The following is a 27,756-nucleotide window of genomic DNA, read 5'->3' as shown; positions in this document are numbered from 1 at the left end:
CAAACCAGTGAGATGGTTATGCTGAGAGAACCCTCCAGGTAGCCATGTGGACAGGCCACTTGGAGAGAAACAGACACCAGGCCAGCCCTGCTTCATTCAGCCGTATATGTGAAGTCATTTTGGACATCCAGCCCAGTTCAACTTTCAAGTGAATTCAACTCAGCCACCCACAGGAATCTAGTCTACCCATATAACTGTGAGGGATAGTAACTTGTTCCTTTTAATGACCAGATTTTGGAGTTGGGGTTTAAGTATGTTAAAGATTTATTATCAGAAATAATATCTATAGTATTAAATTACATTTCTATACATGAAATTATATTTAAGTATGTTATAGATATATATTTAGATATCTTGATATACAGGGGCATACAGATTTAAAATATATAGTGTTTCTATAATTTAAAAGGAAGTCTTATTCATCTTCCTGCCTTAATAAACATGATGGTACCTATTATGACTCATTTGATTCATTTATTAATTCATTTGCAACATATATTAATTACAAGCTGTGCTCAAAGTGATGTCAGATGTTACAGATAAAAGGTGGCCATCACATTGATGCACAACTACTGAATGCTGTTTTTCTTATGATAAGCTGCCTGAAGCAACTCCTTTTTCTCATATTCTGATCCACTATGGAATTGAAAATCATGGTATTAAACCAGTTAGTTGTAGCCACAAATCAAAATTATGGGCAAGACCCAGTGAGGAAAGGACATCTTATGGATCTTGATCTCTGCCAGGAAGTTGAAATGTTACTATCTTAAATCATCTTAAAATGAGATAGGCCTGTACTGAATTCTGTAAACTTTGGAAAGAATGAGGATGCCGCAAGATTTGCAGTTATATTCTAGCTTGAGACAGTTTATTATTTTTTTCTTTTAATTCAACTACAACTTTCTTAAAAGGAAAAGGCTACCTACTCATGGTTCTACCCCCACCCCTCTTTTTTCTGTTGTTCAATGTGATAATCTCTGGTGGTCAATTTCTATCTTCTTTTGCCTCCCTGACAGTAAAGGAGAGTCTCAAATTACTTGACCCTTTGCTTCGATTGCCTGCCCCTAATTTAGTTTTCGTTCTTTTTTTACCAATGTGAAGTAAGTCCAGACTGACATCCTGTTAGGATAACTGAATGTTCTACCTACAGGTTTATTTCTCAATTTGAGTAGCACTAGGGTAGAAATTTATTTGTGCTCTTACTAAGAGTTATCAGCAGTTCCCAACCATGTTAAATTTTGATGAAATAGACTTTAATAAGTAATAAAGTATGATATAAATATTTTTGGTCAGGAAAATTTTGGGGTCAGTGTAAGAAATTTAGAAGAAATAAAAATACTTTTTAAATAATACATATTAAGATTATGTATTTTGGCCTCTAGTCCCACATATACAATTGTTAGTTGTTTTCATGAAAAGTTTCACAGCTTTTTATAACTTGATATGTCCACCCTAAGTAACCTCCATTGCAGTACTAAAGGCTCCTTACTATCCAGTCACCTGAGAGAAACTCGTCTCTTGTCCTCGATTCCTTTATTAAAATTGTATACTCAGTGATTTAATACAAATGTAGAATATATATTTTGCCATGTTTTTTTAAAGCACTAATACCAACTTTATAACTATTTTATTTTCCTCTTTTTTTCCTACTGAACAATCTGAAGCTGTTTGATTTGTCCAGTTTTGTCCAGGTCTTATAGGCTTTTATGTTTTTTCTGAACTAATTTTTCCTAATGAACTTTCATTTTACATATTAACAGTTGTCTAAAGTATAAAAACATTTGTGCCCAAAATGAATTTATCTTATTTTAAGAATTTCCTTTCTGTCCCTGTCTTTTCTGTTTTCTCTTATTTTGACTGAGCTATAAGATGTCTTAAAGTAAATAAATGCTCAAGAATTCTCTTACAGGAACAAACTCCTTAGAAAACAGGAATAAAACACTGGTAGCTATTGCCTGCTTTTCTTATTTTATGGTAGTTTTTAAAATTCTACAATATGAACAAGTACTTGTGTTAATGATTCATGTAAATATTCTTAAAATCTTTAATTGAAATTTAGACTATAGAGCAAATAGTACCTATTTTCTATAGTATCATGATTTTTTGTTTTTGTTTTCAAAGGATGCATTTAAAGCAGAATTTTACCAATACAAAATGTGGCTACCAAAAGCCAGTGTCTATCCCTTGGATTATTGTCTTGTTTTGTGTTTATTAACAATAGTTAAATTACTAATATGAGTTTTAGTAATCAGATGTTTTCTGTGTTAAACATACTGCATAACTTTCAGTTAAATACATCTATTAAAGTTAATCAAAATAACATCCTCTGAATATATTCTCTTGATTAACCAAACATCCCCTCTCTTTATCTTTTTGAGTAACTGCATGCTCCTGTAGCTCTTTAATTAAATGACCTTACATTTGTCTTGACTGACTTCTGTTTACAGAAATTGTAAAACAATTGAATGCTCTGAGCAGCTTAGATGAAGATCACGATGACTGCATTAAGCAAGCAAATATGCCTTCAGCTAAATCAGCCAGTTCTTCTGAAGGTCTAAGAGCTTTCTTCCTTTCTTTCTGCTTCTGATTGCCTGTATTTACTGTGACCTGCTGCCTCTTGACTTCTGTCTGTATTTAGCTGTCAATTTTGTCTTGTGCTTCTTCTTGAATGTTTTCTTTGGTAATTTGTAGTGCACCAACAGGCAACAACAGAACAGAATTCATCCCCTTTAGCAAATCTTCTGTAAAGATCCTTGATAGGCAGTGATTTTAAAACATCTTATAAAATAATAATTGGTCACATAGCATGACAGTACTTCTTGAACTTACATTGTAATTGAATAAATAAATGTTTATATTAAACTCATTGGGATTATTCTAGATATAAATGTTATTTTTAAAAAATCTATACCAATGCTGTTTAGTGGCTCCAATTAATTTTAGATAAAAGTTTCCTAAACTCATTATCAGATACAATTTTTAAATTAATGTGCATGTGTTTGTTTTGTTAGATTTGAAAATGTTGGTGTGCTACAAAATACTTAATGGCATTCTGCCATTGGTAAAATACTTTATCTTATTATTTGCAGGTATTAGTGATTTTTATATATAATTTGAAATGTGTTTTGAATGATCAATTATTGTGCTTAACTATGAACTTATGTTTATTTTCAGAACTTATCAACAAACTTAACTTTTTAGATGAAGCAGAAAAGGACTTGGCCACTGTGAATTTAAATCCATTTGGTGATCCTGACGTAGCAGAATTAAATCCCTTTGGAGATCCAGACTCAGAAGGTAACAAGCTTTTTCTGTACTTCAAAAATCTTACATAATCAAATTCTCTTAAGCTCTAAGAACCGAGAAAGGATTTTTTAAAAAAACAAACGAAGCAAGGCTGGAGAGAGTATACAGTGGGTAAGGCTGTTACCTTGCATGTAGCCAACCTGAGTTCTTTTACCAGCACCCCCGATGGTTCCTGAATCCCTCCATAAGGAGTGATCCCTGAGTGCAGAACCAGGAGTAAGTTCTGAGCACCATCATGGAGTCCCAAAACAAAACAAAAAACAAAAAACAACAAAACAAAACCATCTCATTAAGGGCTAGAGGGAGCATTCAAAGGGCTGGACACATGTTTTGCATGCTGAAGCCCAGGCCATATTCTTGAACCCCTCCATCTCCCCAGAACTAAGCTGTGCTGAGCATTCCCTCCTGCAAAGCACTGCTGGTGTGGTCCCTCTCTCCTTTAAAAAGCATCCCCCAAAAGCTAATTAAAAAAGTGTTTTTTGATGATATGGTTAGCACCATTTATAGTTGATTAGCAATTCTGAGTGGCTTTTAAGGAAAAAAACACTCATTTAAATTATTTAGGGATTATTTATTTTCTCTGTTTATTCAGTAAGACAGTAGAGCTTTAATTTTAGTGAAGACAGCATTTTACATAGCTGGCATACTGTGATGCCTATTAGTTTGACCCACTAAAATCAGATTACGGGAGTTAGTGATGCTGGGGTAATGAAGTTAAGGGCAGTTGCTCTAGATATAGAACGCCTCTGCCTTCACCCTCAGAGTGCAGTGAGCACCTTCACTTTATATCTCTGGCCAGGAAGTCCAGTCTTAGTGAAAGTGAGTTGTGAATGAACACAGAATAGAACAGAAAGATAAAGAACCACGGCAACCATACATATAAAATGCTTGTAAGGCATACAATTAGAGGATTTTTTTTCTTCTATTTTTTTTTCATCAGGTAGTTTGGAACTTTTAAGGCTTTAACCAGAAAAGAGTTGTTGAAGAGTAAGATTTTTGTTTATTTGTTTATTTATTTTTTATTTTTTATTAGTGAAACACCATGAGTTACAGTTATTAAACTTAACAAATTTTTGTGCTTGGGTTTCAGTTATACAATGATCAAGTACCTGTCCCTCCACCAGTCCCCATCCTCCACCACCACGGGTCCCAGCATCCCCCCCACCCCCCAATCTCCCCATCCCACCCTGCCTCTGGGCAGGGCATTCCCTTTTCTCTCTCCTTTAGAGTCCTGTGGTTTGCAAGAGAGGCATTGAGTGGCAATCATGTTTGGTCTATAGTCTACTTTCAGCATGCTTCTCCCATCCTGGGAGGATCCTCCCAACACCCTTTATTTGGTGCTCCCTTCTATATCTGAGCTTCCTTTTCCCCTAGCACGTGTGGCTGGCCTCCAAGTCATGTAGCAAAATTCTGGTACTAAATCTCGGCCAATCCTGGGTGTTAGTCTCCCATTTTGTTACTTTATGTTCCCCAGATAAATGCAATCTTTCTGTGTCTATCCCGCTCTTTCTGACTCATTTTGCTTAACATGATACTTTCCATGTAGTACCACTTGTATGTAAATTTTATGACTTCATCTTTTCTAACAGCTACATAGTACTCAATTGTGTAAATGTACCAAAGTTTCTTTAATCAGTCATCTGTTCACGGACACTCAGGTTTTTTCCAGATTCTGGCTATTGTAAACAGTGCTGCAATGAACAAACAAGTGCAGATGTCACTTCGACTATACTTTTTTGCCTCTCTGGGATATATTCCCAGGAGTGATATTGCTGGGTCAAATGGGAGATCAAATTCTAATTTTTTGAGAATCGTCCATACTGTTTTCCAAAAGGGTTGGACCAGTTGGCATTCCCACCAGCAGTGAAGGAGGGTCCCTTTCTTGCCACATCCGTGCCAGCACTGGTTGCTTTTGTTCTTTTGAATGTGGGCCAGTCTCTGTGGTGTGAAATGATACCTCATTGTTGTTTTGATCTGCATCTCACTGATGATTAGTGATGTGGAGCATTTTCTCATGTGCCTTTTAGCCATTTGGATTTCTTCTTTGAGAAAGTTTCCTTTCATCTCCCCATTTTTTGATGGGGTTGGATGTTTTCTTCTTGTGGAGTTCAACCAGTACCTTGTATATCCTTCATATCAACCCCTTGTGGATGTGTATTTGGCGGATATCCTTTCCCATTCTGTAGACTGTCTTTGTATTTTGGTCACTGTTTCTTTTGAGGTGCAGAAGCTTCTTAGTTTAAGTTAGTCCCATTTGTCTATCTCTGTTTTCACTTGCTTGGCCAGTGGCGTGACGTCTTTGAAGATACCATTAGCTTCAATGTCATGGAGGGTTTTGCCAACTTTGTCTTCAACAAACTTTATGGATTCCGGTCTGATTTTAAGGTCATTAATCCATTTTGATCTTACTTTTGTGCCTGGCGTTAGGCAGAGATCTGAGCCCACATTTTTTCATAGAGCCGTCCACTTTTGCCAGCACGATTTCTTAAAGAGGCTTTCCCTGCTCTATTTCACTTTTCTTGACCCTTTATCGAAGATTAGATGGTCAAATGCTTGCGGGGAGATGTTAGTATATTCAACCCTGTTCCATTGGTCTACAGGTCTTCCTTTGTTCCAGTACCATGCTGTTTTAATTATTACTGCTTTGTAGTAGAGCTTGAAGTTAGGGAGGTTGATTCCTCTCATTTTTTCCCCCAAGAATTACTTTAGCTATTCGTGGGGGCTTATTGTTCCATATAAATTTCTGGAGTGTTTGCTCCATTTCTTTGACGAATGTCATGGGTATCCTTATAGGGATTGCATTGAATTTGTACAGTGCTTTGGGAAATATTGCCATTTTGACAATGTTAATTCTCCCCTTCCATGAGCAAGGGATATTTTTCCATTTCCTTGTGTCCTCTTTTATTTCCTAAAGTAGCTTTCTGTAGTTTTCTTTGTACAGGTCCTTTACTTTCTTAATTAAGCTGATTCCCAGGTACTTGATTTTCTGGGTCACAATTGTGACTGGGATTGTTTTCTTCATGTCATCTTCTTCTCTTTCACTATTTGCGTATAGGAAAGCCATGGATTTTTGGGTATTTATTTTATAGCCTTCCACTTTACTATACAAGTCTATTGTTTCTAGCAGTTTCTTGGTAGAGGTTTTAGCATTCTTTAGGTATAGTATCATATCATCTGCGAATAGTGAGAGCTTGATTTCTTCCTTCCTTACCTGGATGGCCTTAATATCTTTTTCTTGCCTAATAGCTGTTGTAAGTACTTTCAGTACTACATTGAACAGTAGTGGAGAGAGTGGGCATCCTTGTAGAAGAGTAAGATTTTTGTTTAACTAAAATGTTTTCTCAAAGTAAATGCAAAAATGATTAACATATTTTTATCTTTTAGATCTTTTTAAACTGTAGGCTAGTACCCCATGTGGAGTTATGTAACTTTCTTCTAGAACACTTACATTCATGATTCAAATTCTTTTACAGAGGTGCTATAAAGTTACTGACTTCCTGAAACTTTTTTCTAATTTCAGAAAATATTTATTTATTTATTTTGAGAGTTGGAGCCTCACGCACTGGTGCTCAGGGCTTATCCTTTTCTCCATGTTCAGTGACCACTCTTGACAGTGCTTGAGGGATCACCCTGGGCGGCAGTTGCAATGCCAGGGATCGAGGCTGAATCAGGAACACGCAAGGCAAACACCATAGCCCCAGTATGATATTTCTCAAGTTGAAAATATTTGTCTTGTCATCAGATTTAGTGATCAAATGTTGGAGTTTTCTAACAAATTCTAGTTCTGTCTGGAATATTCATAAACATAAAAGCTAGAAAAAAGCCTGGTATCAAGCATTTCTGTATTTATGGTTAGAGAACATGTTATTGTAGTGTTTTTATGGAGTCAGAGATTTAATTTTTTAAAATGTCTTTAATTTCAAAGCAGAATGTGAAATAAAATCTAGGAGATTTTATTATACCTGAATGACTTTTATGATTTTCAGTATGACTTTAATGTAGTGGAATATTTTGTATTTTGTGGTGGATGTTTTGAGCTACACCCACCAATGCTTAGTCGCTACTCTTGGTTCCATTCTCAGGGATTACTCCTAGTGGTGTTCTGGGAATCATGTTGTGCCAGGGATTGAATTCAAGTCTCCCACATGCTAAGTATGTAATTCAACCTGTTGAGCTCTTTCTCCCGCCCCTAATCTAATGTGTTTGACCTGAATATTCTCATTATTCATTATTTTTATTGGAGTTTTGATAGGGCTTGAGTTATTTTATTAAAAATAAATTTAAATCTAACATCTCCCTAAGGAGTCCACACAAAAGCTCCTAGAAACAATAAACGAATATAGCAAAGTGGCTAACTACAAAGTCAGCACACAAAAGCCAGTCGTATTCCTATATACAAATAGTGAATCAGAGGAGAAAGAGATCAAAGAGTCTGTCCCATTTGAAAAAGTGTCCAAAAACATCAAGTATCTAAGAATTAAGTTAAACAAAAAAGATGAGGGACCTATACCATGAAAACTTCAAAACACTCAAGAAAGAAAATGAAGATTTTGGGAAATGGAAAAACATTCCATGCCCAGGGTTGAAAGAAAAATATTCGTCAGAATGACCATCTTACCTAAACTACTATATAGATTCAATGAAATTCCTATCAAAATTCAGACAACAGTCAATTATAAAGTTTTTTTGTGGGACCAAAAACGACCCCACATAGTCAAAACCTACTAAAAAATAAAAAACTGAGAGGCATATCACTACCTAACTTGAATCTATATTATAAAGCCATAATAATCAAAGCACCGTGTTATTGGAATAAAGAAAGACTCTGATCATTAGGTTTGAATAGAATATCCAAGGACAAATCTAGCTAATTTTTGACAAAACTGCTGAGAGCATGAAATGGAATAAAGAGGTGGGAGAATTGGATGACCACATGCATGAAATTAAATCTGGATCCATATCTCACACCTTAAACAAAAGTATACTCAGTATGAATCAAAGACCTTGAGATCAGACCTGAATCTGTAAAGTACATGGAGGGAAATATAGGCAGAGCGCACCAAGACCTAGACCTCAAAGGAATCTTCTAAGATACACTCATCCCTTCATCAGTGTACATCTCCCACCATCTGTGTCCCCAGTTTCCCTTCCCCCTGGCCCACTTGATGCTGTGCCAAGCGCTCTCTCTCTCTCTCTCTCTCTCTCTCTCTCGCTCTCGCTCTCTCTCTCACTCTCTCTCGCTCTCGCTCTCTCTCTCTCCAAACATATTGGATGGTTACCATGTATATCCCTTTGCCAAGGTAGTACTTCTAAACTTAGCCTACTATTAGAAATTCCAAAGGTATTAACAATACAGAAATTTCTATTTTAGAGAGTACAATTATTGAAGAAGTAGACAAAAGTTTTAGCTGTTATGTATCTCTGAACTTTAAAACACATTATTGCTTTTCATTCAGAGGCAATATTAATTTAAGAGTTCTTTTTTTGAAAGTACTGTACAAATAAGTTGATATTATATATTAGTTTTGTATAATTCATCTTTTGCTTTTGTTTTATAGAACCAATCACTGAAGCTGCTTCACCTAAAAAAGCAGAAGAATCCTTTTACAACAGTTACAGTCCCTATAAAGAGGTACAGACTCCACAGTATTTGAACCCATTTGATGAACCGGATACCTTTGTAATGCTAAAGGATTCTCCTCCCCAATCAACAAAAAGGAAAAACATAAGACCCGTGGATATGAGCAAGTATCTCTATGCTGATACTTCTAAAACTGAAGAAGAGTTGGATGAGTAAGTACATTTATTTTGATATTTAGGTTAATCTATATTAACTAAAGTGATACTTCTATAATATAGTTGAATAAAAAGAGATTTGTTTCTGTGGTCGAGTACACATTTCATAGTTTAGTATGTCATCCCTCATTCTAATTTTTATTATTTTGGCCTTATACCAAAAAAAGAGTTCCAAATTAGGTAGTGTATAAATCCTACAACACTGTCTTTATCAAACTCTTTTTGATACTTTGGTATTTTACATTTCTGTATCTATTTTAGAATTGGCTTATATCAATGGTTCAACATAGTACAATTGCGGGGTATTAGAGTTCTCTCTCCCCAAACTGTAATTAGAAACTAACTGCCATAAATCAAGCTTGGAAAATCACAGGGCTGTCATTTTTGTTTCTGTTCTCTCAGAAATCCCTCTCCTGTGATATTTTTATCCAATGACTGAAAATCTTTATGTCATATATTTTATTGAGGGGGGGCTGCTTAAGGCAAATGTTATGCCCAACCTACATTAATTTCATTATGGCTGAAAGTAGAAGATTTGCTATGTGTTTTAAATACATACTCAGGCCACACAGGCGCTCAATTTACAACTCCAGACTACAATGGGAATATATGCGTCTTCATTCCCATTCCAGATTTGAGGAAAATGAAAGCTCTAGTCAGAGTTACTATACCACAATTGAAGTCAATAAACTTTAATTTAGAAAGAATAGTAATTCAAATGTAATTCAATCTTAATTTAAAAACATAATGATATTGTTTGGTTTTTGAAAAAGTTTTCTTTTAAAATTAGTATAATTATTAGGTTCCTATACTGAGTTTATAACACAGTAGAAGTGTTAATGCCTACAGTAATTGATTTATAATACCTAAAAATAACTTTCAATATACTTTCAATGGAAAGACAACGAAATTCTAATCAGCTTCCAGGAACATATTTCTTCCATTTGTTAGTTCAGGGAACAAAAACAGATGTTTTTGAATGTTTAGATGTCCACTTATTCCCCCCTCAAAATATAACCCTTACCTAATGCCGTTTACAAAACTTAATCAAAGGCAGACACTTAATATCCATATTCTGTGATTGTAGCACCATATTTGATGCTGTATTTGATTTCAAATATGGTGTGAACCATGAGAACACCTGGAAAGGCGATTGGAGGCCACCCTAAAAGCCTCCATTCCTCTTGGAGAGTATCCCGCCCGCATGGCAGAGCCTAGAAAGCTACCTGTGGGATATTCGACATACCAAAAACAGTAAAAACATTCCCCTGACACTGAAAGAGCTCCCAATATGGCAGCGTTAAGAAGGATGAGCAAGGAGAGGTTGATAAAATCTCAGGGCCGAACTAGGCTGCCAAAACGAAGGATTAAAATGACTGTCTGTACTTTCAATGCACGTGCACTGGCATTGGAAGCATCCATTGAGGACCTGATGGTGCAAGTGCAGAAGATCAAGTACGACATCGTTGGTCTGACTGAGACAAGAAGGGATCAATCACATCATGCCATTTTTGACACTGGAAAAGAACTGTTCCTCGCAACATGCGATGATAGAGGTGTTGGTGGTGTCCGTATCCTTGTCAACAGGAACTTGGCCAGGAGCATTGATTCATTTGAATGCCTAACAACCCGAATCGGATGATTACACTTGAATAGATATGACTCACTGCCAGCAGTTTCTATCTTTGTCGTCTATGTACCAACATCCAACTACGATGAAGAAGAAATTGAGAAGTTCTACATGGAGCTGGAGAAGTTCTATAAAGAAGACACACCTTCTACAAGATCATTGTCGGTGATTTTAATGCCAAGATAGGACCAGGATGGTCGCCTGAAGAACTCCACATCAGGACCCATGGCCTAGAATGGAATGAACAGGGTGTCTGAGTCATCATGTCGACCAAGACCATCCATGGTAACTCACGGTTCCAGAAGGCTAAACCTAGACATTGGACATGGGAGTCTCCTGGTGGAAAGTTTCACAATGAAATTGACCACATCATATTCAATTGACGGTTTTTCCTGACCAATATCGTTGTTGTCCCAAAATTCCAAAAAGGATCGGACCAGCATTTCCTTCATGAAAAATTCTACTTCCCGGAGCAGGGAGAAAGGACTGCAAAGTTTAAGAAGAGAACTCCCAGAATGATCACCAACTGGTAGCTCTTTGGCACTATTGCAGCAATGTGGGAAGACGCCATCATTCACAATATCGATGAGGAATACAATTGACTGGTTTAGCACCTCCATGACTGCTCGAAGAATGCCAAGAGTGGGAAAGTCACGAACAGACATATGTCTTCGGAAACTCTCGAGCTCATTCACCAACATGGTTTGGCACAAGCCTCAGGCAATCACAAGCTAATGTTCAAGCTCGCAAAGTTGTGCAGGGAAGCAATAAAGGAAGACCTCAAAGAGAGAAGAGCAGCAGTGTTGGCCAATGCAGTAGAAACCAGGAAAAGTATTCGGAATGCTCGCCTGTTCTTTGCCAACTACAAGACCAAGATGACTGCCCTCCGATGTCCTGATGGATCTCTAACATCTTCCAGAAAGGCAATGGAGAATATTATCCATCACTTCTACACAGATCTCTTTTAATAGTCACGTCCACCTGCCCATATACTAAATTCCACAGAATGGATATGTCGTTCTCAACATTCTACCTTCCGAAATCTCACACGCCATTTCATCAGTAAAGAAGCGTACAGCACCCAGTTCAGACAAGATCAGACCAAACAACTGAAGAATCTGCCACCAGTACTCGTCAATACACTGGCTCGGCTCTTCATACACTACCTGTCTGAATGCAAGGTTCCGTCCCAATGGAAACCTAGCAGGACTGTTTTGTTGTTCAAGATGGGAGACATCCACGAAGTGGCAGCTATTGCCCCATCTGCCTGTTTTCCATTGCCTACAAGTTGTTCACTCGAGTCATCCTGAATAGAATAGGCAGAACACTAGATGAAGGGCATCCATGCAAACAAGCCTGGTTCCGAAAAGGATTCAGCATAATCGACCATATCCACACGGTACCAAAGCTCATTGAGGTTTCTCAGGAGTTCAAGATATACTCTATCTAATGTTCATCAATTTAAAGAAGGCCTTTGATTCTGTTGAGACTGAAGCAGTCATTGAAGCCCTAGCCAAATGGGGCATTCAAACTCAATACATCAGGATTCTCTGCAAGCTGTATGACAGATTCACCACCAGGGTCTCACCATTCTACAAGGAAGTGATCATCCATGTCAAGAGAGGGTTTCAGAGGGGTGATACCATTTCACTGAAATTCTTCAGTGCCACCCTTGAGAATGTCATGTGATGACTGGAATGGGAAGGAATGGGAGTGAAGAGAGACGACCAGCAACTACACCACCTCAGCTTCGCTGATGACATCGTTCTAATAACACCAAATATTAGTCGGCACAAACACTGGCCGACTTCGACCGTGAGTGTGGAAAGGTTGGACTGCAGCAGAATCTCACCAAGACTGTGTTAATGAAAATTGAACTAGTCCCTGATGCCCCATTTGCTCTCAACAGAACAAACATCTTCGAATGCAGCATCTATGTGTACCTGGGTCAAGAACTCAACATGATGAACAACTTGGCACCAGAACTGCACAGGAGGAAGAGAGCAGCAAGGAATGCCATCAAGAACGGCAAAGAAGTTGTGAAGACGATGAAGAACCTCTAGCTACAGGCTCATCTTTTCGACTCTACCATTCTTCCTGCACTAACAGAGACCTGAGCCCTATGAAAACAGGATGAGAATGCTATTTGGGCATCCCAAAGAGGAATCGAAAGACCTATATGTAGGATATTACATGTCACTAACGTGAGAGAAAGAATTCGGAGTTCTGACCTTCATTGACGATCGAAGATCAGGAACACTGTCTCGTTTGCCAAGGCATTGAAAATCAGATGGGCCAGACACGTAATGTGATTTAGAGACGACTGTTAGACTAGAGCTGTTACTGCCTGGATTCCACGGGATGTCAAATGGACGTGTGGTCACCCACCTACGAGATTGTCAGACTTCGTCAAAACCCTGAACTAAACAGTTTGAGGCTGTTCATGTTCCTGGAGCGAGCAGATGCCATTGGGTTACACTAGCACATGCCATGGATGAATGGAGATGTTAACTGGCTCCCACTTGAGCAAATCAAAGATTAACGGATGACAAGTGATACAAATGAATAAAGGGAAGATTATGCATCTAAAAATAAAAACCAAGATTTTTAACATTAAGAAGAAAGTAAGAATGTCTTAGTGACCTTAGATGAGAATTTTTTTGTGTGTGGGTGAAGCACACATAAAAGTGCTCAAGGCTTATTCCTTGTAGTGCTCAGGAGACCATATGTGATACCCAGGATTGAAGTATGGTTAGCTGTGTGTGTAAAGCAAGTGCCCTAACCCATGTACTATCTCTATAGCCCCAGAGAAACATTTTGTAGATATGATACAAAACCCACAAAAGTCAAAGGAAATTTTTTTACAATTTGGATTTCATCAAAATTAACAAAACCTTTTCCCATATGAAGGTCCAGAATTTGAACCCCTTTGTAATTACTGTTGGACCAGTAATTCAGTGCAAGGACCCAAGGATCTGATGCTGCTTGTACCATGGGGTACCAGAGATTACTCAGACCACATTGGCTTGAGGGGTGTCCAGCCACACTCTGTGATGCTGCTAGCATGGAAGGAACCTCAGGGACTATACCACAATATTAGAGAACCATGTGGTGCCCGAGTTCAAACCTAAATCAGATGCATACAGACATATGTCCCAACCAACTACTCTTCTATTTCCTGGTCCCAAAATAGCATTTTTTTAAAATTTGTTTGCTTTATTTTTCCTAAAGTATAAAATTTTGTGCAGATATTTCACAGGATATAAAAATGACCCATGTGAGCATCTTTGTCATCAGGAAATGTAACTTAGTACAGGAGATAACATACTTGCTTTAGAGCTGCAGCAACTGCAATCCTGGTTCCAATCCCCAGTACCACATAAGTTCCCCTGAGCACCAGCAGCGCCACTGCTAAGCACAGAGTGAGGAATGGCCCCAGAGAACCACTGAGTGTAACCCACCCTCTCAACCCTCCCCCAAATAAATACAGATTAAAGCCAAATAAAATACCAGTTATATACACACTTGAATTGCTAATTTTTATTTATTTATTTATTTTTGCTTTTGTGGTTACACCCAGCAATACTCAGGGTTTACTCCTGCCTTTGCACTCAGGAATTACTACTGGCGGTGCTTGGGGAGCCAAATGGGATGCCGGGGATTGAACCCGGGTCGGCCGCGTGTGCAAAGCAGATGCCCAACCCGCTGTGCTATCGCTCCTGCCCCTGAATCGCTAATTTTTTAAGAATGTACCAAAGTACTATCAATTATGTGTAGCCAGTGAAACTTTTATAAAACTTTTAAAAGTTCTAAATGGCACTACTATCACAATCACTATCATCCTGTTGTTCGTTGATTGCCTCAAGCAGGCACCAGTAATGTCTCCTTCATTCTAGCCCTGAGATTTTTTTTCTTTCTTTTTGGGTCACACCCAGCAATGCACAAGGGTTACTCCTGGCTCTGCACTCAGGAGTTACTCCTGGCGGTGCTCAGGGGACCATCTTGGGTGCTGGGAACTGAACCTGGGTCGGCTGCGTGCAAGGCAAATGCCCTACCCGCTGTGCTATCTCTCCAGTTTTAGCCCTGAGATTTTTAAAAGTGCCATATTCAAGGCTCTTTTCAGGGTTAGGAGAATGAGGCCCATCGTTGTTACTGGTATTTGGCATATTGGGTACGCCACGGGGAGTTTGCCAGACTCTGCCGTGTGAGCAGGTTACATTCAGTAGCCTGCCAGATTTTCCAAAGTGAGAATGAGATAATAAGATGTCGTGCAGCCGCAAATGCGGCTGGGTCTTGGCCATTGATGGGATTATACGGCGCCAGGGGACCAGTTGGTGGCTGTGACCCCTGCCTACTGGAAGATGGAGGATCTGGGTAGAGGATGCTCAGCCCTGATCCGAGCAGGCTTGGAGATCTCAGACCCGCATGCCTTTGTTCCTCTGCTGGTACCTTCACGCGTGTGGAGAGTCTCGTGCCCCCACGCCTGGCTGTCCTCACCGGGGCCCCTTGGAGGAGGGGTTGGGTTGAGTTTCCCTCCCCACCCCGAGCAGAGCTCCTGCAGCCGAAGACCTCCAGAACCAACCACAATCATGCTGAGACCAGTCTCCACACGCATGATGGCACTACAGTTTTAGAAAACAATTTGTCAGTTTCTAAAAAGTAAGTGAATGCCTGGGAATAGACCCAACTGTTCTGTTCCTAGGTGTTCACCCAAAAGAAATCAAATCATCTGCCACAAAACAATTTGTATCCACAAGATTCATATCCATAGGAGTATTTTAACTACTTAAATAAAAAGCAATAGCAAAATATGGTAATAATCTAAATGTCCATCAGTAGGCAGATAAATTCAGGATTACTCATACATGAAAAGTGCTATTTATTTATTTTTATATGTTAAATGTTTTTAATTGAATCAGTGAATTATAAAGTTACTCATGATTGAGTTTCAAGCATATAGTGTTTCAATACCAATGCCCACTCCCCTCTATAACTGTTTCCAGTTTCCCTCCCATTCCCCGACTGCCCCCATGGCAGGTACAATTTTTTTTTCTTTTAAGCACTGTGGTTTACAATAGTGTTGCAGGGTATCATGCATTACACTTTACTGTTATCTCTCATTTCTTCCCCCACCCCCACAAGCTTTTTCCTGAGTACCATGGGATGTGACCCCAAAATTCTTTCAAAATGTGGATTAAAGTAAAACATCACTCAATAGGAATACATTCACAAAATTGATGAGCTTCCTTCCATTTGTAAATATCATAAAATGTAATTATAAACTCTAGATTGTAGAATCTACTGAGGCCACTATTATTGAAGAATAATGAATAAGCCTCCTTTGATACATGGGAATTGGGAGCAATTATTTTGTGTGGAGAGAGAATTGCCATCTTCTCTCAGTGCATTGTTGCACCGAATTTGAGCAGTATTTCGCTTCTAGATGCTGCACTTGACAAGGGGCATTGATGACTCAGAGAGTTAGCAGAGTCATTAAAATGTCTAAAATCATATCAAATGAGCAATGGTTGAGAGTATAGGGGCTGTTTGAGTAAGAGATGATATATGAGAACTAGTAGAACTGAACAGATAGTACAGGAGATAAGGTGCTAATCTGACATGTTAGCCAGTCTTGGACCAGTACCCAGAACCACATATGGTCCTCTGAGCACCACTAGAGAACAGGAATAGCCCTTTGACTACCATCAGGTGTGTGTACAATGATCTCCCCCTCAAAAAATGCTACAGTTACCAAATTCTAATATTTGATACTGGTTTGAAAAAGGGGAAGAGTTGATTTGATTCCTGATGCTCTGGAACTGCAATATTTCCTATTTTACAATTTATAACTCATATTGATGCATGCTACATATTTTCATGTATATCACTAAGTTTTGATAAAACTTAAAATTAGTTCAGTAAGTGCTCAGAATTACTTCATAATAACCAACTGATTCCAAAGCCAAGTTCAAATTTCAGTACTTGTTAATAATGATACAAAGACTGAAAAAGTTGGCCCAACTCTTGCTAGTTATTACATTTGTTTTCTTTGAAATAGCTAATGTGTGATCAAAATAAAATTTCTCATGGGTGGTGTAGGTGCTGAGTAATAGCCACACACCTAGAGTATTTGAATGTAAATGCAAACTTTAAGTACAAGCATTCAGTCATTCCAAGATGCAGAGTATTACACAACACATACGCACACATACACACCCTCTCTCAAATTAAAGAAACATGTTTGTTTAAACTTTTAAAATACCATAGTAAAAACTAAAATCAGAATATTTTCCTTTTGACCATTCTTTTTCCACATGAAAGTCATAGCCTTTACAAGTTTCCCATGAATAAAGAGCATTCTAAATTGCTCAATCATCTGAGGTTATAAGAGGCAACCTATAAACACTCAAGCTTTTTTTTTACATATACATAAATATGAATACATGTACAAATTCTAAAGATTGCTCATTAGCTAATGTTAAAGTCTAGGAAGAACACTGTATTAATTACTTTTTTGTATTTCTCACCTCTTTCCTTTAAAAGTACAGACATTTAATTCCAGTTACAGTAATCTTCCAGAATTTGTTCTTTCTTCAGTAATAAACTTCTGACCTTTCATCAAGAGAAAAGCCTCTATGACTCATTTCCATTACCAAACTCTTTTTGTATCCTCGGACATAAAACTATCTCAGATAAATACCGCTGAGTCCTTTGATGTGTAAAACAACCTTCACTAAGTACCTCATCATATCCATCAGCACCTAGAGAAAGAATACACCCTTCAGTGCTTTTAGCACGTGTCCTTTGCACTTAACAATCACATGACTTTCTCACTTTTTCTCTTGTTTGGGGGGTTAGTGTAGCCATTCTAATACCAGAAATTAAAACTGATAAGCACTAACTAATATTTTTTCAAAAACATGTATGAATGTACTTTTGAAGTTTCAGCATAAAACAATTTCTGAAATGGATGTGTAAGTTTCTCAAGAAAAGTTGCCATTGGCTTTTTTTCAAAGAAGATGCATGCTTATTCTAGTAAATTTGGATTTTTCAAGACAAGAAGACAAGATGACTGATTTTGCTCTCTTGCATGTTTTCTTAAATCATTTTCAATATGTTTGCTAATCCTTTTGCTAATCAACTTTAGGGGTTTCCCCCCCCCATAATTCATTTTCTGGAGGCATTATTTTCTAAACAATAAATGACCTTTAAAATTATTTTTCCAGGGACTGTAGTGATAGCACAGCAGGTAGGGCATTTGCCTTGCACGCGGCCAACCCAGGTTCAATTCCCAGCATCCAATATGGTCCTCTGAGAACAGCCAGGAGTAATTCCTGAGTGCAGAGTCAGGAATAACCCCTGAGCAATGCCAGGTGTGACCCAAAAAGCAAAAGGAAAAAAAATTCCTTTTACAGTTTTCAGCTTTATATAGCTTTAAAAAATTTTATTCACAGCAACTAATATAACTAATCTATTATTAAATTACAAAATATGAGAATAAAGATAATTTTGCTTATTTACAGTGGTAGAGAAACCCTTGAAACAGATTATTCAAATCATAGATAATCAACAGAATGTGGAAGTTATGGCAGTTTCTTAAAAATGGTTTTTCTTATTAAAGATACTGTTCAGAACTGGAAGATAATTCAAGAGGTAGAGCCCAGGCTTTGTATTTGTGACCAGAGTTCAGTCAATAGCAACACATGTCCTTCCCCAGCATTGCCAGGTATAGCTTTGGTAGTTTCCAAGCACCGCTGAACCAAGCACCTCATCGGTGACACAATATGTGGCATTGGGTGGACTGAACATTGCCAGGTGTGGCTCTTTATAAAAAACATAAAAATAACTAACAGCTGAGGAAACCATTCAAAGAACTGAAGTACATGTTTTGCATGCCAGGGCTCCGGGTTGGATTCCATGGCCCTCGGAGCAACACTGGGAGTAACGCTTATGCACTCGGCCAATGATAGCCCCCCAGCACTGCCAGGTGTGAGTCCCCCACTCTCACCTAAATACTGTTTAAGTATTTTTTAGGAACTTTAATCCACAATTATACATGGGAACATTATTCACAGTTACATATACTATTTCTATTCAGTCTTTTTCAAATTGGGGCTGCGGATGTGTTTCAGTTGGTAGAGTATATAGCTCATGAGTATATAGGCTATGAGTTTGTTTCCTGCACCTTATGATGATCCAAGGAACCCTAGGAGTGGCCCCCACAACTAAAAAAATAAATGAAAAAGAAAAATAGGAGTTATGTTTTTTATTGAGTTATGTTTCACATAACATGAAATCCACATTTAATGTTTCTTAATGTATTCACTGTTGCGTGTGTCACACTGCCCCATAGAAAAACTTCCGTGCCTAATTGCAGTTAGTCCCAATTCTTCCATCCCCTGGTCTATTTCTGTTTGTATGAATTATACTATTTTGAGCATTTCCTATAAGTGGAAACAAATCCTACTGTAAGAGTAGCTAATTCAGTTTTGGAATCTCTTGATCTACAAGAAGGGTCATTCGAAGTTCTTATTAGTGTTCTTATTAGTGCGTTTTGTGTCTTTCTGATTTAGTACCTAAAGGTATGCCTAGCACATTGCTGCCGCAAAGTAGCTCATTGACATGCTGAGATACTCAATCCCTTTGTCTGCCTGCATGGTCCAGGCACATCCATTTTCCAGTACCTTCTGTGCTGACTCTAATATGCCATACAAATTTAATTTTTCTGCATGTCATACTGTAAAACTCATTAGAGAAACACAATTCTGATTGTTTTGAGAAAATCATTTTTAATATGATTCTAGTAATTTGATCCTTAGAGACCAACTTTGAAAATCAAATGAACTTCTTTTTTATTTGCATTTCCTTGTCTATACAAAGATTAAGTAAAAGTAAAGTAAAGGCCCTCCCGTTGATCATCGATTTGCTCGAGCGGGCCCAGTAACGTCTCCATTGGAGACTTTGTTGTTACTGTGTTTGGCATATCGAATACGTCACGGGGAGCTTGCCAGGCTCTGCCGTGCGGGCGAGATACTCTCGGTAGCTTGCCGGGCTCTCCGAGAGGGGCGGAGGAATCGAACTCGGGTCAGCCATGTTGGCTGCGTGCAAGGCAAATGCCCTACCGCTGTGCTATCGCTCATTTGGGTGAGTAGAGGGAGTGCTGGGTGGTTAGAAGTAGGTAGAGAGATGGGGAGAGATGGGAAGAGAGGGGCAGTGTCTAGCTAGACATAAACTCTTATACATATAGATGCAACTGTGTTTAACAAAACCACTTACATAAACTACATTGGACTTGTCTGTAGGAATTCTGCCTGTTCTTTCAGTTAAGCACAAATTCTTTCACAATATACATATCCTCCAGTGTGAGGTTTTCTTAAAATTAGCCATACTTCCTCTTGAGCATCACTAGGTTTAGTTCTGGAGTCCTCGGAGCATTGCCAGTTGTATCCCTGCACACAGATGAGCACCTCTGGTATGGCCTGGATGGTCCCCTGTACCACAGGGTCTAAGTATAACTGCATTCTCTGGCTATAGCACTGTTGACTGATTGGTCAGGAATCACTGGGAGTGTCCCTAACCTTACCCTGAGCCCTGCATGGGAGCACCCCCTTGAAAAAACTAGCCATAATTATATAACATATGTAATGATAATTGTAGCAACCGCCATTTTATAAACTGCTATAGAAATTTATTATTGAGATATTAGCTAGAAGTATTTTTCAGACCATCCAAATAATTCACTTCACTAGTATATTAGCTTGAAATGGATTTGTTTAGTGTTGGTTTTTGATATCACTTGGCAAGTAGTAAATAAGAAGGGAGACTTCTTTCCTTGTTTTTTAGAAACTTCTTTTTTTCTTTCTATCCCATTTCTTTATAGTTACCTCCCTTTCAACTACCTTCAAAGTCTGATAAACAGCTACAACAAGATTATTGATAAAATTAGGCTAGACAAAACTGTTACAAGGATTAAAGAAGTTGACATGAAGCAAAACTGTCTAATATTGATGAACCTTCCAGTTTGAGCTCAGTATGATCACTTCACTACCCCTTTTTATGAAGCATGTCCATCTTTCTCTTAATGCCTCGTAATTTTTACATTGTTCTTTCCTTCCTCCTTTCGATTTCTCATGTTTTAGAGGTGATAAGTACGAGATGTAAATAGGTCTTTACATGTCTTTACAAGACTATTTGGGTTTTTTTCCTTCACTTTCTTTTAGTTGTTCTGATAGACTGGGGGGTGGGGGAGGGCGGTTATACGTGCTTGACTTAGGAGCTCACCAGGGGATACATATTTCATTACAGTTGATTACAGCCACTTTAGTTCTGGTGCTTTGTTCTGGTAAATGATTTTAGAATGAATATTTTTGTTCTGTTGACCAAATTTTATAATATATACTCATTCCCTGTTTTTCTCTCTTGAATGCACAGATTTAAGATGAAGACCAGGAAATAAGGGTTCAGTGTAGCTGCCAGCTCCTCTGTTAAAAAAACAACTACCCCAGGGTTGGGAGAGATAAATAAAAGAGTTGAACATATTCTTTGCTAGCTGGAGGCCCCCAGTTCATTCCTCAGCACTGCATGGTTGCTTACCACAAGTACCACCTGTAGTGACCTCCTAGCACAGAGTTGGAAATAAACCCTGAGTACTGCAAAGTTGGCCCAATACCCCCCCAACTTAATCTCCTACCCCCCAAAAATAGTAACAACAAACTTCCCCAGGGTGGCCGATGAAATTTAGCAATCAAGTGCTTTGCCTTTCAGGTATGAGGTCCAGATTCAATTCCTAGAAACTCACCCCCCAAAAAATATATAAAATTTAAAAAAACTACTTTGAATAAGAATGAACAAGTTCTGAGCCTATACTCCACTTCAGAAGGAGTCACATAAAACTATTTGTTGCCAAGAGTACAGAGCGTGAATGACATGTTAAATTTCCCACATCTGATCTTGACATACTTGGTACTCAGTCTTATGTGGCCTGCTGTCTATAGGTAAACTTTTAGGAGGTGGTATAAATAACCCAGTTTTGTTTTCTTAATCGGATACTATTGTTTAAAGAACAGATATAATTGAAATAGAGTGCTATCACCAGTACAGGCTTTATATGAATATGAAATTTCCTTGGCATAATCACTAATTTCAGTGATTTAGTGTTCTGTTGAATCAGAAAAGCTGTTTTCATTATAAATGCAGAATATTGAACTCTAGGTATTTGGGGGAAAAATGCAGTTAATGAGTAAACCTCATAATAATGGTTACTGTATAATGTAAAGAACAATTGCATGTACCAGAGACTTGTGCTTATTGAACTAGGAAAAAGAATTAATGTACTCATAAAGATAATCAGCAAGAAAGATTTTTCTGTCTGGGTTGAGACTCAAGGTAGAGAGAAAGACCTCTTCCTTCAGTTGTTACAAGTGGAGGCCCATCCTCCTGTGAATTTGACAGTATATTGGCAGGATCCTTTGGGAACCCTCAACCCAATGAAGAAATATACAAAGTGGCTCTAAAAGTACCTGGTCAATGCATGCATAAAACACTCTGAAGAGAGGCACTCCCAGCTCAAACTACATAAGTATTTCCTTAGATTAATCTCTGAGTTCACCATCTAGAATTACAAAACAAATACGGAAACAGTTACTAAGAGAGTCAGGAAACAAAAGAAACTTCAGGATTATACATGCAGTAATTTCAAAGAGATTCATCTGATAGACACAATTAAATAAGTGTATTTAAATGGTAATGGACTCAAATCTGTGTACCTGACATGTTTGCTATACATACACACAGCTTTACAAAGAAATAAGCTTGTTAAATTAAAAATTCATGGAAAATTTAACAGGAGATATAGATTTTGTTTGTTTGGGGGGCATGGAGGCATACCCAGTGACATTCAGGGTTGACTTCTGGCTCTGGGCTCAAGAATCACTCCTGGTACTCAGGGGACCATATGTGATACTGAAATCAAACCCATCTTACCCTTTGTACTATTTCCCCAGCTCTATTAATAGACATATATGAAGAGAAAAAAATGAACTGGATCACAGATAGAAAGAGAATTATTTCGAAAAAAGTAAAACTATGAGAGAAAGAGGTAGTAAATATATATTTATTAATAATTTCTAAAGAGGGGTCAGAACAGTAATGCAGAGGGTAGAACATCTGCCTTGCACAGAGCTGACCTGGGTTTGATTCCTGGCACCTGCCAGGAGAGATCCCTGAGCAGAGAGCTAGAAGTGAGCCCTGAGCACTGTCAGATGTGGCCCCAAAACAAAACAAAAAGAATTTCTAAAGGAGAAAATAGAGAAGATACAATCAAAGTGATAATAGTTAATGACTTTTTAAAACTAATTTAATGTGAATCTATAGATTTAGGAAATAATATGAAATAAGGTAAATAAGAATCCACACCTAGACATTTCTTAGAACCAGAAATAAACATAAAATCTTTGCAGCAGTGTAAGTAAAAGATAAGAGCAATGTTGGTCTGACAATAGGCTAATATCTTCAATGTGCTTTTTAAAAAACTGTCTTTTTAGTTTTTGTATTAGATGCTTTTATATCTTGTGGGCTTATGACGCTATAGTTACTACCCCAATCTTTTTTTTTTTTAAGTTACTGCACTTCACCACCACCCAAGTGTCTAAATCCCTTCCTCCACGTCCTGAGTTTACTTATTGATTTCACTGAGAAAATTAAATAGAATTCTCTACCTAGCTAAACTATTATTTAAGTTCTTTAAATGTGAGGTGCTATCTATCAGTAGAACCTCATTTGCTAAAAATGTCTAAACGATGTTTTTTTTTTTTTTGTAGGAGTACTGCTATTTATTCAGCCACTGATTAGGCTGATTGAATTTTGCACGAACTCCACCTTACTTTTTTTTCCCCCCATTTTTTATAATTTTATTTATTGAATCACCATGAGAACAGTCACAAAGCTTTCGGGTTTAAGTCTCAGTCATACAATGAAACACCCGTACCTTCACCAGTGCCCATTTTCCACTACCAAAAACCCTAGTAGTATACCCCCATAAAACACTCTTCCCCTACCTGTGGGGCAGATGATTTCCAAATCACTCTCTCTATACTTTGATCACATTCAACATTTCAACACCACACGCACCATTATTATTTGGGATTTTACCTCAACACTCAGATCTGCTGAAAAGGCAACAGTAGACAATTTGTTTTCTATTGCTGGTCATGAATAATATATGATGTCATGCAGTTGCGGTAGTGGCTGCGCAATTTTGAAATTCTGAAATTTTAACAGTTAAATCTGGAGAGATTTCCTGCCAAAACCTGCTAGGTTCCGAGATCTGTTCCTGAGTCCCTGGGATCATGGCCATTATGCAGCTTGATCAGGAGCCAGAGAGGCCATTTGTAGCCATCTTGTTGGGGTGGGGAGGAAAGGGCCGGCTCCACCCCTATCCCATGAGGCCCCACTTGTCTCATCACTGTGGGCCCAAACCTGACTGTCCAGTGGTCTCTGGTGGATGGCGGCCAACAAGCTGCCAAGGAGGATCAGGCCAAGGCACAAAACCTATTCCCACTTGGGGTGGCCCAGAGCCGATAACCTACTGCATGGCCCACATACATTTATGCCAAAAGCCGTTGGGTTTCAAGATTTGTTTCTGAGACTCTGGGATCATGGCTGTTAAGTAACTTGATCAGGAGCCAGAGAGGTCATTGGTGGGCGGCAACTGAGGGTCTCCTTGGGACGGGGAGAAAAGGGCCGGCCCCACCCCCATCCTGTGAGGCCCCGTGTGTCTCGTCACTGCAGGCCCAAACCTCACTGTCCAATGGCCTCTGGAAGATGGTGGCCACCAGGCCGCCAAGGGGGAGCAGGCAGAGGGCCAGCACCCTTACCCCCCGGGGTGACCCGGCAATAATAACCTACTGCGTGGCCCACACACATTTCTGCCAAAAGCCAATGGATTTCGAGATTTGTTTCTGAGTCTCTGGAATCATGGCCCTTAAGCAGTTCAATCAGGAACCAGAGAGGCCATGCCTCCAATTAGATAGCTGAACCGGAGGTGGTTTGTGGCCGTTTACTTTCTTGGTAAACTTTGCCCCCAAGGTTTTGGGGTCTGGGCAAAGGCACAGCAGCAATTTTGGGGTATCTGGAAGTCTGAAGGTGCCATTAAGCTGCTGATGCACTCGCCTCACAGGTACAGATTGACCTGCTGGCGGCACCATACCCCCGCCTTTTTTTTTTTTAAGTTGTTCTTAATGAGAAGAAAATTTAACATGCGGGTGTGACACAAGAAAAAAAAAAGTTTCATAAGACCAGTATAAAAATAAAATAACTATTATTTCCACATCACATTTCCTTTTATGTGACTGTGAAGAAATCATAGGATTTAGAATTTTTGGAAACATTTTTCTAAGAATCTATAGATAGCAGTTGAACAAAATCTTACAATAACGCAAAAAAAATTTAACTTTTATTTATATACTTTTTATAATTGCACCATGATTTACAAAGTTATTAATAGTTTTGGGCAGTGTTCTAACCCCTACCCCCATCACCAGTCTCAACTTTCCACCAATGTCTCTAGTTTCTCCAACCCCCTCGCCGGCTTCCTTGAAAGGCACATTTTTAAGTTTGACTTTTGTAAATTAGATCTTATATTATCAGTTTCGAAGGTTCTGTGGCTCAGATATATAGATATAATACACCTCTATATCACAAAGTTGTCTGCTACCAGTTACCTCCTGCCCACTTCTTTTTTTTTACTTTGACATTCATCTTTTATTGTTTGACGATAACCCAAGAGAATATGCCTCCCAAGGTGCTTTTTTTTATTTTTTAATTTTTATTAATGAAATACCATGAGGTTCAGTTGTAGACTTACAAATTTTTGTGCTTGCCCACTTCTTACTCCTCCTCCCAAGTCCTGCTCCTGCCAGATTTCTTTCCTTCCTTGTCTTTCTTGCTGTAATCTAGGGTCCAGGCTAATCTAAAGTAATTCCTTTGATTAGTTGCAGTCATTTGTCATATTACTTTATGTACCACAGATAAGTGAAAGCATCTAGTATTTGACTTTTTTTAAGTTACTGAACCTAACATGCTATCTTCCAGCTTGATCCAAGTTTCAATGAATTGCTCTATTTCATTGTTGAGGACTTAGCACAATAGCTAGGATATGGAGTCAACATAGGTGCCCAACAATGGATCAGTGGGCATTGAACACACACACACACACACACACACACACACACACACACACATTTTTTGGTTTGTTTTTGTTTTGGGCTACACCCGGGTGGTGCTCAGGGATTATCCCTGAGTCTGCAGGCAGGAGTGACACTTGGTATTGCCTGGGGGACTGTATGTGGTTCTGGGGGTTCAAACTAGGGTGTCTGTGGCCATAGCTACATGCAGGGCAAGAGCCTTAGGTCTAGCACTATCAGTCCAGTCCAAAAGGTAAAAATTATAAAAAAAAAAAACATGATTACCAAAATAACACATTAATGTGACGATTCTAAATTTTAGGTTATCACTGGTTTGGGTTTTTCCTTATTTTTAGTATTTTCTACTTTTATGGGCTAGAGCGATAGCACAGCGGTAGGGCATTTGCCTTGCACGTGGCCGACCTGGCCAACCCAGGTTCAATTCCTCCGTCCCTCTCAGAGAGTCTGACAAACTATCCAGAGTATCTCGCCCTAATGGCAAAGCCTGGCAAGCTCCCCGTGGCATATTTGATATGCCAAACACAGTAACAACAAGTCTCACAATGGAGACGTTACTGGGCCCACTCGAGCAAATTGATGAACAACGGGAGGACAGTGCTACAGTGCTACTTTCATAAATGAACTTATTTATGTAAGTATGTGTGTGTGTGTCAATAATTCTTCTGTCTTTTAGATCAAATCCTTTTTATGAGCCTAAACCAACTCCTCCAACCAATTTAGTAAATCCGATTCAAGAACTGGAAACTGAAAAGAGAGTGAAAAGAAAAGCTCCAGCCCCACCAGCCATCTTACCAAAAGCAGAAGGAGTGCAGGAAAACACAATTGTTTCTGCAGGAAAAGACCTCTCTACTTCTCCTAAGGTAAGAATTTATTCTTATTAAAACTTGCATATACTGGTTCATAGAGCATATCGTTTCCTGAAATAAATATTGCATCTCCTCTGTTGATTCCCAAATCCTTGATTCTTTTCGAGTTGAAAATGGGATTTTTAAAAACTTTTTTTCTCTTCTCTGTCTCATTGATTGCATATAAAATGATAGCAGATACCTATGTATTGATTTTTTTTTCTGCCATTTTGCTGTTTAGGTTTGTAGTTTCTAGACGTTTTTTGGTGGATTCTTTAGGATTTTTTATGTATTATTTGTGAATTGTTATACTATGACTCCCCCACCCAACCACCCCCTACCCCCATCCAGCTTTTTGTTTGTTTGTGGGCCACACCCTGCAGTGCTCAGGGCTTGCTCTTAGTGTTGTGCTCTGAGATCACTCCTGTTGGTGTTTGAAGAACCACACGGGGTAGAAGGTATCAAATTGAGCTTGTGCATGCGCAAAGCAAGCACCTTAACCCCTGTACTGTCTCTCTAGCCCTTAATTTGACTTTTTTTAAAAAAAAAAATTGAGAACTTCAGTTTCTCTTTTTTGCCTAGATGCTATGACAAGGGCTTCCAGTACTGTGTTGAAAATGGTTGTAAGAGTGAACAACCTTGTTTCATACCTAGTTTTAGAGAAAAGGCTTTCAGGTTTTCACTTTTGAGTATATTTGCTGTAGATTTGTGGTATGGCATAGTGTCCTATGAAACTTTTTTCTATCTCCGTTTTGTTGAGAGTTTCTTTTTTTAATCATAAATGTGTGTTAAATCTTGTCAAACATTTTCTTTGCATTTATTGACATGATTTTTTGTTTTCTTTTATTAATATAAAGTACCACATTAGTTAAGTATAAAACCACCTTTGTATCAAAAGAATAAATCCTACTTGATCATGATATGTCATCCTTTTAATGCATTGTTGAATTTAGTTCACTGAAATTTTGTTGAGGAT

At 38.4% G+C, this 27,756-nt stretch overlaps 1 protein-coding gene across 6 annotated transcripts in view; it reads left to right on the top strand.

Moving 5' to 3' along the window:
* Nucleotides 1-27,756, top strand: part of EHBP1 (EH domain binding protein 1) — a 365,545-nt gene that overhangs the window by 165,044 nt on the left and 172,745 nt on the right. For 3 of the 6 annotated variants that reach the window (XM_056127043.1, XM_056127025.1, XM_056127017.1), the window contains exons 8-11: nucleotides 2,448-2,552; nucleotides 3,175-3,297; nucleotides 8,865-9,099; nucleotides 26,609-26,795. In XM_056127043.1, coding sequence (XP_055983018.1) covers nucleotides 2,448-2,552; nucleotides 3,175-3,297; nucleotides 8,865-9,099; nucleotides 26,609-26,795 — 650 coding nt within the window. The remainder of the gene's footprint in view (nucleotides 1-2,447; nucleotides 2,553-3,174; nucleotides 3,298-8,864; nucleotides 9,100-26,608; nucleotides 26,796-27,756) is intronic. The other 3 variants (XM_056127059.1, XM_056127052.1, XM_056127034.1) reach the window with 1 other exon arrangement.

The sequence above is a fragment of the Sorex fumeus genome, unplaced genomic scaffold, assembly GCF_029834395.1.
Source record: "Sorex fumeus unplaced genomic scaffold, SorFum_2.1 ptg000006l, whole genome shotgun sequence".
Classification (NCBI taxonomy): domain Eukaryota; kingdom Metazoa; phylum Chordata; class Mammalia; order Eulipotyphla; family Soricidae; genus Sorex; species Sorex fumeus.
This window is presented reverse-complemented; position numbering and strand designations above follow the sequence as displayed.